The sequence below is a fragment of the Oncorhynchus masou genome, chromosome 14 (genome assembly GCF_036934945.1).
Source record: "Oncorhynchus masou masou isolate Uvic2021 chromosome 14, UVic_Omas_1.1, whole genome shotgun sequence".
Lineage (NCBI taxonomy): Eukaryota > Metazoa > Chordata > Actinopteri > Salmoniformes > Salmonidae > Oncorhynchus > Oncorhynchus masou.
Genome location: NC_088225.1, coordinates 15,628,063 through 15,641,347, shown reverse-complemented (window position 1 = coordinate 15,641,347; position 13,285 = coordinate 15,628,063). Strand labels below are relative to the sequence as shown.

The window sequence follows — 13,285 nt, the reverse complement described above, 5'->3', positions numbered from 1 at the left end:
TGGTTTCTTATGTTTCTCTCATGCCATGTTAGTTACAGTCCCTATACACGTTTTGGCTCAACATCAGCGCAGCACAGGGACTGGAACATTCACTGCCTCTGACATACCTGTAGGCAAACCCTTGGCAAGGTTAATAGTGTTAATTACAACAGTACTACACAGTCTCTTTGAGGATGACAGTGGCAGTTGCTAATCATGCATTCTCTCAATAACCTGCTCTCTCATTATTTATAAGCTACCATTCCCATGTAGGTAATCAGTATGGGGGAAGGTATAGGGATATTTCACACTGGGCCTAAACATTTAAATGGGCCATCACTCAACTTCCGGACTGCACTGAGTCTTTGTGATCACTTTTCCCACAGACACCCGTGCTTGATCACATTCCCCAGATATGGAGAAGGTCATGGGTGGTAATATGACAGGCATGCTACATCTGTGTGTGTGCTGGGTGGGTAATTGGCATGAATGAGTGATCTGAGACTAGCAGTCCAAAGATTCTCAGACAGGATGCAGTCCATGGACTTCCCCTGGGCTAGCTAGGTGGTCTGACAAAAAACGGTGAGAATTTAAACTCTGTGTGTTTGTGTGTTTGTGTAAGTATGTGAGTGTGTGGATGTGATTGAGTAAGTGTGTGTACCCACCCGTTGACAATCCCTCCCCCTTCCCCAAGGGCTCTGACCACCGGCAGGAGGAAGGAGGCAGGCCAGCGTGCGCCTGGCAGGAGAGGATTAAGAGACATAGTTTGGATTGATGCGGTCCGACAGTGTCAGACAGTCAGCTCCACGCCTCTCATTAGGATACGCCGGCGGAATGTAAAATGTCTGCCGCTGATGGCAGCTTAAGCCCCGTAGAGTGATGATGCTGAAACAGCCGCAGAGGGACTTGAGAGAGACACGCGGCAGCCAGGCAGCAGCTTTGGTCACTGTCACCTCTCCTGTCAGTGTCTTTGTCCTCGTACTGTCTCTGTCCCTGTCCCCGTCCGTCTCTGTCCCTGTCTGTCCCTGCCCCGTCTGTCTTTGTCAGTGTCCCTGTCTCTGTTCCTGTCCCCGTCCATGTCTCTGTCCCTGTTTCTGTCCCAGTCTCTGTCCCTTACACACTGACAATTTGTCTTTGTCAGCTGGAGTATGTCAACTACAGAATGTATATCTACTAGAATGTATATCTACTAGAATGTGTATCTACTAGAATGTATATCTACTAGAATGTATATCTACTAGAATGTGTATCTACTAGAATGTATATCTACTAGAATGTATATCTACTAGTATGTGTATCAACTAGAGCGTGTGTATACTAGACTGTGTCGACTAGAGCGTATATCAACTAGAGCGTGTGTGTCGACTAGACTGTGTCAACTAGAGCGTATATCAACTAGAGCGTGTGTCTACTAGACTGTGTCGACTAGAGCGTATATTAACTAGAGCGTGTGTCTACTAGACTGTGTCGACTAGAGCGTATATCAACTAGAGCGTGTGTATACTAGACTGTGTCAACTAGAGCGTATATCAACTAGAGTGTGTGTCTACTAGACTGTGTCGACTAGAGCGTATATCAACTAGAATGCGTGTGTCTACTAGACTGTGTCAACTAGAGCGTATATCAACTAGAGCGTGTGTCTACTAGACTGTGTCGACTAGAATGTATATCAACTAGAGCGTGTGTATCTACTAGACTGTGTCGACTAGAGCGTATATCAACTAGAGCGTGTGTCTACTAGACTGTGTCAACTAGAGCGTATATCAACTAGAGCGTGTGTCTACTAGACTGTGTCGACTAGAGCGTATATCAACTAGAGCGTGTGTCTACTAGACTGTGTCAACTAGAGCGTATATCAACTAGAGCGTGTGTCTACTAGACTGTGTCGACTAGAGCGTATATCAACTAGAGCGTGTGTATACTAGACTGTGTCAACTAGAGCGTATATCAACTAGAGCATGTGTCTACTAGACTGTGTCAACTAGAGCGTATATCAACTAGAGCGTGTGTCTACTAGACTGTGTCAACTAGAGCGTATATCAACTAGAGCGTGTGTCTACTAGACTGTGTCGACTAGAGCGTATATTAACTAGAGCGTGTGTCTACTAGACTGTGTCGACTAGACTGTGTCAACTAGAGCGTATATCAACTAGAGCGTGTGTCTACTAGACTGTGTCAACTAGAGCGTATATCAACTAGAGCGTGTGTCTACTAGACTGTGTCAACTAGAGCGTATATCAACTAGAGCGTGTGTCTACTAGACTGTGTCGACTAGAGCGTATATTAACTAGAGCGTGTGTCTACTAGACTGTGTCGACTAGACTGTGTCGACTAGAGCGTATATTAACTAGAGCGTGTGTATACTAGACTGTGTCAACTAGAGCGTATATCAACTAGAACGTGTGTATACTAGACTGTGTCAACTAGAGCGTATATCAACTAGAGTGTGTGTATACTAGACTGTGTCAACTAGAGCGTATATCAACTAGAGTGTGTGTCTACTAGACTGTGTCAACTAGAGCGTATATCAACTAGAGCGTGTGTCTACTAGACTGTGTCAACTAGATCGTATATCAACTAGAGCGTGTGTCTACTAGACTGTGTCGACTAGAGCGTATATCAACTAGAGCGTGTCTACTAGACTGTGTCGACTAGATCGTATATCAACTAGAGCGTGTGTATACTAGACTGTGTCAACTAGAGCGTATATCAACTAGAGCGTGTGTCTACTAGACTGTGTCGACTAGAGCGTATATTAACTAGAGCGTGTGTCTACTAGACTGTGTCGACTAGACTGTGTCGACTAGAGCGTATATTAACTAGAGCGTGTGTATACTAGACTGTGTCAACTAGAGCGTATATCAACTAGAACGTGTGTATACTAGACTGTGTCAACTAGAGCGTATATCAACTAGAGTGTGTGTATACTAGACTGTGTCGACTAGAGCGTATATCAACTAGAGCGTGTCTACTAGACTGTGTCAACTAGATCGTATATCAACTAGAGCGTGTGTCTACTAGACTGTGTCGACTAGAGCGTATATCAACTAGAGCGTGTCTACTAGACTGTGTCGACTAGATCGTATATCAACTAGAGCGTGTGTATACTAGACTGTGTCGACTAGAGCGTATATCAACTAGAGCGTGTGTGTCGACTAGACTGTGTCAACTAGAGCGTATATCAACTAGAGCGTGTGTCTACTAGACTGTGTCGACTAGAGCGTATATTAACTAGAGCGTGTCTACTAGACTGTGTCGACTAGAGCGTATATCAACTAGAGCGTGTGTCTACTAGACTGTGTCGACTAGAGCGTATATTAACTAGAGCGTGTGTCTACTATTAACTAGACTGTGTCTACTAGACTGTGTCGACTAGAGCGTATATCAACTAGAGCGTGTGTCTACTAGACTGTGTCGACTAGAGCGTATATTAACTAGAGCGTGTGCCTACTAGACTGTGTCGACTAGAGCGTATATTAACTAGAGCGTGTGTATACTAGACTGTGTTGACTAGACTGTGTCAACTAGAGCGTATATCAACTAGAGCGTGTGTATACTAGACTGTGTCGACTAGATCGTGTATCAACTAGAGCGTGTCTACTAGACTGTGTCGACTAGACTGTGTCGACTAGAGCGTATATCAACTAGAGAGCGTGTCTACTAGACTGTGTCAACTAGAGCGTATATTAACTAGAGCGTGTGTATACTAGACTGTGTCGACTAGAGCGTATATCAACTAGAGCGTGTGTATACTAGACTGTGTCGACTAGAGCGTATATCAACTAGAGCGTGTGTCTACTAGACTGTGTCGACTAGATCGTATATCAACTAGAGCGTGTGTCTACTAGACTGTCTGTGTCTACTAGACTGTGTCGACTTGATCGTATATCAACTAGAGCGTGTCTACTAGACTGTGTCGACTAGAGCGTATATCAACTAGAGCGTGTGTATACTAGACTGTGTCGACTAGAGCGTATATTAACTAGAGCGTGTGTCGACTAGAGCGTATATCAACTAGAGCGTGTGTCTACTAGACTGTGTCGACTAGAGCGTATATCAACTAGAGCGTGTGTATAGTAGACTGTGTCGACTAGACTGTGTCAACTAGAGCGTATATCAACTAGAGCGTGTGTATACTAGACTGTGTCAACTAGAGTGTATGTACATCAACTGTATTTATGTTTTGGGACAGAGTTAAAACACTTTGTTTCAGCATGTGTGAACATGTTCATGTTGTATGAATGTGAGATGTGCTGTGCACTACATGTGTGTCAAAGTGTGGCATTGATTGTGTGTCTTCATGTTTACTGTAAGGGTGTGACAAAGAACAGGGAGGTCATTTAGCTCATCTGTCTCGCAGCGCTTGATGAACATGTAATGTTCCAGTTTGACTTTCCTACAGTCCTCTATGCATCCATCTAGTGAACAGTCCTCTATGCATCCATATAGTGAACAGTCCTCTATGCATCCATCTAGTGAACAGCCCTCTATGCATCCATCTAGTGAACAGCCCCCTGTCCCTGGGACCCAGGCCCTGCCTCCATGTGCTGAATGGGCTAGTATTGATTCACAAGATCTCTATCACATTCCTGACAAGGACACCTGATTTTAGACAACCTTTATTTTACACAGTTGTTAATTACTTTGATGTTTGTTGAAAGTGTCTTTAATCTACAGTATAGTGCTGAGCGATTAGTGCTTTTTGAAGTTGGTTCTGTTTTGGTTTGATTATAAAATAAAAATCACGGTTCTTATCATTTTTGAAAATCTTAAATGCATTATGAAATAATGACATTTAAATGATTTTAGAGCTTTTCTCAGCCATCACCTGCCTTTTCCATGACCCTGATAGTGGATTGAATTTTGTAACAAAACCAAATAAAACAATTAATAAGAGCCTCATGATGCTAGTGAATATTCATTACTGCTTATCACTTATTAACCATAATGTATTCACATGACTTATTTTATGATTATCTTTCCTTGAAGTCATCATCAAATCTCTGCTCAGGCAGTATCAGCCAGCCATTGTGCTCCCCATTGAAGGAGTCATCCTATTTAGCTAAGCTAGTAGTAGTACCTAGCTGGATGACAAAATAATTTCACAAAATAATTTTACTAGTTCACACATATTTTCAAGACTGCTTATTACCAACTACCTCAACTGTCAATCAAGTAGAGCTACCTCACAACCTGTCTCTATCTGCAGCATGTAGCCTAGCGGTTAAGAGCGTTGGGCCAGTATAAGAAATCCCGCTATGCCCTCCGACGAACCATCAACCAGGCAAAGTGTCATTACAGGACTAAGAGCGTGTGTATACTAGACTGTGTCGACTAGAGCGTATATCAACCAGAGCGTGTGTCTACTAGACTGTGTCGACTAGATCGTATATCAACTAGAGCGTGTGTATACTAGACTGTGTCAACTAGATCGTATATCAACTAGAGCGTGTGTCTACTAGACTGTGTCGACTAGAGCGTATATCAACTAGAGCGTGTGTCTAGAGCGTATATTGAATCATACCACACCGGCTCTGACTCTCGTCAGATGTGGCAGGGCTTGCAAACTATTACAGACTACAAAGGGAAGCACAGCCACGAGAAGCCCATTGACACGAGCCTACCAGATGAGCTAAATTACTTCCATGCCCGCTTTGAGGCAAGCAACACTGAAGCATACATGAGAGCATCAGCTGTTCTAGACTACGGTATGATCGCTCTCTACATAGCCAGGTCGACATTCACAAGGCCGCAGGGCCTGACAGATTACCAGGATGTGTATTCCTGAGCATGCGCTGACCAACTGGCAAGGGAGTGGTGCACGATGTGCCCGTCTCCGGAGTCTGACCAGAAGACCGCTTCGTTTCCCCCTTTTACGAAGTCGTTTTTTTGGGTCGCCGGCTGGAATCCATTCCGTTGTCCTGGGTGAAAGGCAGAACACAGGATCCGCTTCGCGAAAGTCATATTCTTGGTCGTACTGATGGTGAGTTGACGCTGCTCTTATATTCAGTAGTTCTTCTCGACTGTATGTAATGAAACCTAAGATGACCTGGGGTACCAATGTAAGAAATAGCACGTAAAAAAAACAAAAACTGCATAGTTTCCTAGGAACGCGAAGTGAGGCGGCCATCTCTGTCGGCGCCGGAAGATGAGATTTGCTGGCTCCAGTCAATTAGACAGTGTTGAGCAATTAACCAACATTTCAGTTATCTTTCAGTTTTTAAACAACTCATTGACTGACCTTGGTTTAATTATTGAATTCCATTTAGTGTTTTCTGTGAGCTCAATGGGCATTTTCTTACAGCAATTTCTCTAGATATAAATCAGATCAAGCCAAACTGTGCAATGTAAGGTAGTAAGGAGTTGTAGTTTCCAACAGGCCAATATTCTACGTAGTTTAGCGCAGAAAACATGGTAATTAACTACAATGACCATAATCCATTGCATGCCTACTTGTCCAGTCTGTGTGGGGCATACACCGAGAGGGAGAGAAGAGGAGACAGAAAAACACGTGATAGAGAGCAGTTGCGTGAGGTATCTCTACCTGAAAATACATGATCTAAGTGAAGCTGCTACTCTCTGTTATTATCTATGCATAAGTCACTTTAATAACTCTACCCATATGTTTATACTACCTCAATTACCTCGACTAAATGGTGCCCCCGCACATTGACTCTGTACCGGTACCCCCTGTACCCCCTTGTTGTTTTACTGCTGCTCTTTAATTATGTTACTTGTATTTTATTTATTTTTTTCTTAAATTGGCATTGTTGGTTAAGGGCTTGTAAGTAAGCCCATTTCACTGTAAGGTCTACACCTGTTGTATTTGGCACGTGACAAAATTTGTATTGGTATCAGCAATTATAAAATGTATTTAACTAGGCAAGTCCGTTAACACATTTTTATTTACAATGACAGCCTACCCCGGCCAAACCCTAACGACGCTGTGCCAATTGTGTGCTGCCCTATGGGACTCCCAATCACAGCAGGTTGTGATAGAGCCTGAAATCGAACCAGGGTCTGTAATGACACCTCTCGCACTGAGATGCAGTGCCTTAGATTACTGCGCCACTCGGGAGCCCTAAAAGTACCTTATTTACTTTGAAGAATCACTAAAAATAGTGATTTTGTCAGACAGCAGCTCTATATAGATGAGATGACGGAATAAAGTCATGAAATATAACTAATGTAATATACACAACTGAAATATTTTATGAAAGTAAATGAATGACAGTTAAAAGATTATATGTAGTAAGTCTACCGTCATGGGACTTTTATTCATCGTTTTATTCTGTGTTACATCATTCAACCCACATAATGCATAGTGCATTTGTTTTAAACATGTGCGAAACCTAACCACCCTCAAAAAGCCTAAAAAACACTCAGAATTAATTTGACAAGAGCCAGTCCATCTTTTGTTGGCCAATATGAAGGTTGCACCATTAGAATGAAAATTGTGTGGGCCCAATAAAAACACAAAATATTGTGAAAAACTATCATTCCACTATTAAAATGTTGATATATTAAGGAAATATATTAAGGAAATGTTAATGTTTTATATCTCTTTAATAATCACAGAACTGTCTCAAAGTCACAAAGACGAGGCAAACCCACACTTTAGAAGACAAGGATATCCCAGTTTATTTTGAGGAGACATTGGTTGTCAGTTAATTTAACTGGCTTACATGCAGCTCTTATCTGACAAGATGCTTAAAACAAGGACGTGCCAGGAACAACAACAGTCAACAAATGAATGGAAACAAAAACCCCGGGGAAAAAGGCACATTTCACAACTCCAAAGAAGAGTCAGACACACGCATTTAAAATCTTTTCAAAGTGACATAAACTGACACAGAAGAATACACACACAGACAAACACTCTCAGAAACAGTCAATATTCGCTTGAAATCTTACTTCCCCAACCCAGTTCAAAGCATATTGCACATCTGTATTGAAAAGAAGACGAGGACAAATAAGAAGAGGAGTAACTATCCACCACAATCTGGAGGCTTAAAGGAACAACTGACTACTGAATTTTGGAAGGAGCTGCATGCAGAAATGTAATGTTAACAACAATTACCAGAAGGAACCCAAGATTGAAGAAAGGAACCCAATATTGAGAGAAGCAGTGTTACAGAAATAGTCAGCACTCTTTTTCTGTCCCAACACACACAATACCAACAACATGCAGATGTCTCTCATTCAATAGTCCTCAACAATACTGTCCTGCCATCAATATGCTACAATGCATGACTATTAGTCTAATGCATTTTAAATAGTGTCAAGCTGTATATATTGATGGGTTAAGAATACCATTGAAGACTGTTAGATAAATACCATAGTTATCAACCCTTACAACATCTTCAAACCATTTGCAAAAGTCTATGTAAAACACACAAAAGGTCAAACCCAAGGCAATTATGTGCAAACTTGTGCAATGTTGCAGGTGCAAACCATGAATGGCAATAAGTATTTCCCTTTTTGACCAGGTGAGTGCTCATGACAGGCAGCTAACGATACATTTGAGCTATTACTTTAGCACTTACATAGTAAAAGAAAACCACTATTCTAAATGTGACCATGTAATATGGAACCCTACACCACAAAACATGATTTTACATCCCCCAACAACAATACTGTTTCACAAAGGTATGACTCCTGTAGTTGGGCTCCAAACTTGATGACTATAATGGGACATAATATATATTCTATAGAGCAGAGATATATATATATAGATATATAGAACCAGAGGACATGACAATGAGGAGGCAGAAGCGTATAATGTGGACATTAGCATGAGCAGAGCTCGGGGCGAAGAGGATGTTCCCACACATCTGGAAGTAAATTCTAATTAGTCGATCAAACTGAGCTACCAGGAAACTGTAATAAAACCTCAAGTAAAGAGCTGGCAACAAATCAGCCAGCTGAGAAGTTCTCGTTACGAGCGAGCACGAGACAGATGGTTATAATCAAATCAAACTTTATTTGCCTTATGCGCCGAATACAACAAGTGTAGACTTTACCGTGAAATGCTTACTTACAAGACCTTAACCAACAGTGATTGCAAAAAGAGATATACTGGGACTACTGTAGCGGTGTCTTTGTGTGGCACAGTAGGCACTGTACGAGTTTGCTCCTGGTGATGTAGCCAACATAAACCTTCCTGTGTCCATTGATAACTTTCTGGGGTCAAAGTTCAACAGAGAGCAGTCGGGTGCTGACATGGAGTTGATGAAGGGCTGATGATTTGGTGGTGAACAGTAAAACATGAGGGTGGTTTGTATACAGAGTTTGAACTCAAGATTGGCCTCCTGATGACCAGAGACGGAGCTCTGTCATCAGGCCCATCTGTCAGGGATCTGTCATGGACAAAGGTTCATTGTTCACAGGGAAGACGAGGAGAACTAAGGCAAAGCCACCAGTGAGGAATGTATAAATGCCAGCCATAATAAACTGATTACAACAGATTCATTTAGCTTGCTTTCTTCACCATCCCAAATAAACTTTAAACCCACATTAAAGTCTCTCTGCATTGCCATTAGGAACAGAAGCATTGAGTTAGTTGTCAGGTTAAATTTTTCCTCCACTGAGCTCTCTCCATAGTTTCAGCATATTCTGTCTTTAGCCACAACACTGTTTCTGAAGGTCCAGAGGAACACTGACACCTCCCTGCTCTATCCTTCCTTCAGTTATTTTGGATTTAAAATTAAGCATTTGGAAACAAGTTGACCAGCTCTTTGTATATGCTTAAAAGCAGTGCTGTTGTGTAGTACAATGCCTTGCTAATACAGTCTGATTGTTCAGCTTGTATTTTTCTACAGGGGGACACTGGAACAGAGTGAACAAGGTCCTCTTCCTTGTGTTCCTACATACGGTAGCAGCTTTCATACAATCACGAGATATTTGGTCCCTTTCCACAAATAGTATAGATTACTCTTAAAAGGGGTGATCTGCAGTTGATATAATTAATAAATGTGCTCATTGATTCTTGAAGAATATAACTTAAAAATGCCTCATCCGCTTAGTTCAACTCTCAAATCTGATCAGTACCTATAATATAAGCTTGTTGTACTCCAATGTTGTAAACAAAGTAAATGTAAATAAACACTATATAGCCTAAAAACATGTTTAAAATTATAATTGTGAAATCATGGAAGGCTGGTCCTTGTATGCATAGCTTGATCTATGAATTTGATAATGGTTTACATCTCCAGCCCCAACCTTTTTACCGAAACAGGGACTGTTTGTAAACAAAGTAAATGTAAATAAACACTATATAGCTTTAAAACATTGTTAAAACTATAATTTTGATATCATGGATAGCTAGTCCTTGCATGCATAGCTCGGTCTATGAATTTGTCCCATCCTCAAGCTTTTTACTGACACAGGGATGGGGAGGACACTTTATAATGGTTACATTTCTCCAGTCCCATCCTTTGTACTGACACAGGGGTGGGGAGGACACTTTATAATGGTTACATTTCTCCAGTCCCATCCTTTGTACTGACACAGGGGTGGGGAGGACACTTTATAATGGTTTCAGCTGCTGATTACCGCTGTAATTAAAAGGGTTTCCCATGCTACAAGAGCAGCATAAAAAGGCACACCGTCCGACCAGTACCAAGTTCTGGAAGGCCTCAGGTAGAGAGAATGTAGAAATACAAGACACCCACACAGAGAAACCGGTCTTTCACAGTCAGTCCGTGTCCTCATTTCTTGGTGTCCTCCAGGATGATGTTGGCTGTGACAAACATGAGGCAGAAGGTAGCCCACACCACTACGAACCACACCCAGAAGGTGTGGCGGAATGGGGACCGGTGCTTGTTGACCTCGTCCGTGCCCAGCATAGGCACCAGGTGGCGCCGGCCGTAGTACACCAGTAGGGCGGGGATGACGTACTGGATGCCCGTGCCAGCGTAGGCGCCCGTGATACCCACCAGGGACTCCAGGTTGTGGGTGCAGAAGGCCACGATGATGGGCGGAACCAGGGTGATGAGGGGGAAGACGATGCGGTCAACCACCCAGGGGTAGGTGCCCCCGTCGCGGTGGAAGAGGGTCTTCCAGTTGTTGCGCAGCGTGACTGCGATGATGGGGAAGTTGGTGCTGATGGTGAAGACAGGGAAGAGGCCCAGGAAGTAGCGCAAAGCGGGGATGTCCAGCACGTCACAGTTGTCAGTGAAGTTGAGGGTGTACATGTCGTGTAGCAGCGAGCTGTCGAAGCAGAAGATGGCTGTGAAGGAGAGCAGGCCGTAGAAGCCAAGGATGAGGACATAGTCACACACCACCAGGGTACCCACATGCCTCTTATCAGAGATGGGTGTCACCAGGGAGGGCAGAGAGTGCTGGCACATGAAGGAGTAGACACACACTCCAAACAGGTTTGGAACCCCAGAGATCTGGGCCATACGGGGGTGGCCTTCGCCCCGGCCTTTACCAATACGGATCAGAGCCAGGATAATCATCATGGTGAATGCTGAAAGACACACAGAAAAACAGTGGGTACTAGAGTTAAGTGATGTAACAACACCAAAACAAACAAGTAGTGTGTGTGTGAACATATTAAGACTGTTTCAAGGACAGCTTTTTTCCATTTACGTAACATTGCAAAAATCTGAAACTTTCTGTCCAGAAAAGATGCAGAAAAATGTATCCATACTTTTGTTACTTCTAGGTTAGACTACTGCAATTTTCTATTTTCCGGCTACCCGGATAAAGCACTAAATAAACTTCATTTAGTGCTAAATACGGCTGCTAGAATCCTGACGAGAACCCAAAAATGTGATCATATTACTCCAGTGCTAGCCTCCCTACACTGGCTTCCTGTTAAGGCAAGGGCTGATTTCAAGGTTTTACTGCTAACCTACAAAGCATTACATGGGCTTGCTCCTACCTATCCTTCCAATTTGGTCTTGCCGTACATACCTACACGTACGCTACGGTCATAAGACGCAGGACTCTTAATTGTCCCTAGAATTTCTAAGCAAACAGCTGGAGGCAGGGCTTTCCCCTATAGAACTCCATTTTTATGGAATGGTCTGCCTACCCATGTGAGAGACACAGACTCGGTCTCAACCTTTAAGTCTTTACTGAAGACTCATCTCTTCAGTGGGTCATATGACTGAGTGTAGTCTGGTCCAGGAGTGTGAAAGTGAACGGAAAGGCCCTGGAGCAACGAACCGCCCTTGCTGTCTCTGCCTGGCCGGTTCCCCTCTGAGTCACTGGCTTACTGGCTCTTCCATGCCGTCCCTAGGAGGGGTGTGCGTCACGTCACTGATGTGATCTTCCTGTCTGGGTTGGCGCCCCCCCTTGGGTTGTGCCGTGGCGGAGATCTTTGTGGGCTATACTCGGCCTCGTCTCAGAATGGTAAGTTGGTGGTTGAAGATATCCCTCTAGTGGTGTGGGGGCTGTGCTTTGGCAAAGTGGGTGGGGTTATATCCTGCCTGTTTGGCCCTGTCTGGGGGTATCATCGAATGGGGCCACAGTGTCTCCTGACCCCTCCTGTCTCAGCCTCCAGTAGTTTGTGTCGGGGGGCTAGGGTCAGTCTGTTATATCTGGAGTACTTCTCCTGTCTTATCCGGTTCTCTCTCTCTCTCATATATATATATATATATATATATATATATATATATATATATATATATATATATATACATATACACACACACCTCAGGACTACCTGACACGATGACTCCTTGCTGTCCACCTGGCCGGACTGCTGCTCCAGTTTCAACTGTTCTACCTGCGGCTATGGAACACTGACCTGTTAACCGGATGTGCTACCTGTCCCAGACCTGCTGTTTTCAACTCTCTGGAGATAGCAGGAGCGGTAGCGATACTCTTAATGATCGGAGAGTTGAAAGGGAAGCTTTTACGGTAAAAAAAAAGCTCAAATTTCCTTTAGACCAAATCAAACCCATATTTTACTTGGTTGCATGCAAACTAAAACACAAAAATCCTCAGAGTAAAGTAAAATATTTAATGTAAAAAGTGAATTAAATTGTAAACTAAATATTGGCCAAATCTATAATACACCTACATCATCTCATGACAACAGTAATAGGATTGGCCGAGTAAAGAAATGACATGGAGGCATTTAAGGATACAGATAATATATATATTTTTTTTTTGACATTCGACTTCGGGTAATCGGGTTCACATTATTGCATATTTCTGATGCCAAATTGTGATCCGGTGCATTCCAACTACGCAAAGCTACACACCGCTTAATCCCTGAATGCTTTTGATGGGTCCAGATATTGCAACATCCCAGAGGTCAGATTAGGGCCAAACCTCTAGAATGATCCCT

General features: G+C 43.0%; 1 protein-coding gene across 1 annotated transcript in view; it reads right to left on the bottom strand.

The window, feature by feature from the left end:
• Positions 1-7,592: 7,592 nt before the first annotated feature.
• LOC135554373 (transmembrane protein 104-like) overlaps positions 7,593-13,285 on the bottom strand; it is an 80,043-nt gene continuing 74,350 nt past the window's right edge. Inside the window, exon 10 of the mRNA XM_064986648.1 lies at positions 7,593-11,452. Within this exon, the coding sequence (XP_064842720.1) occupies positions 10,689-11,452 (764 nt within the window). The 3' untranslated portion in view covers positions 7,593-10,688. The remainder of the gene's footprint in view (positions 11,453-13,285) is intronic.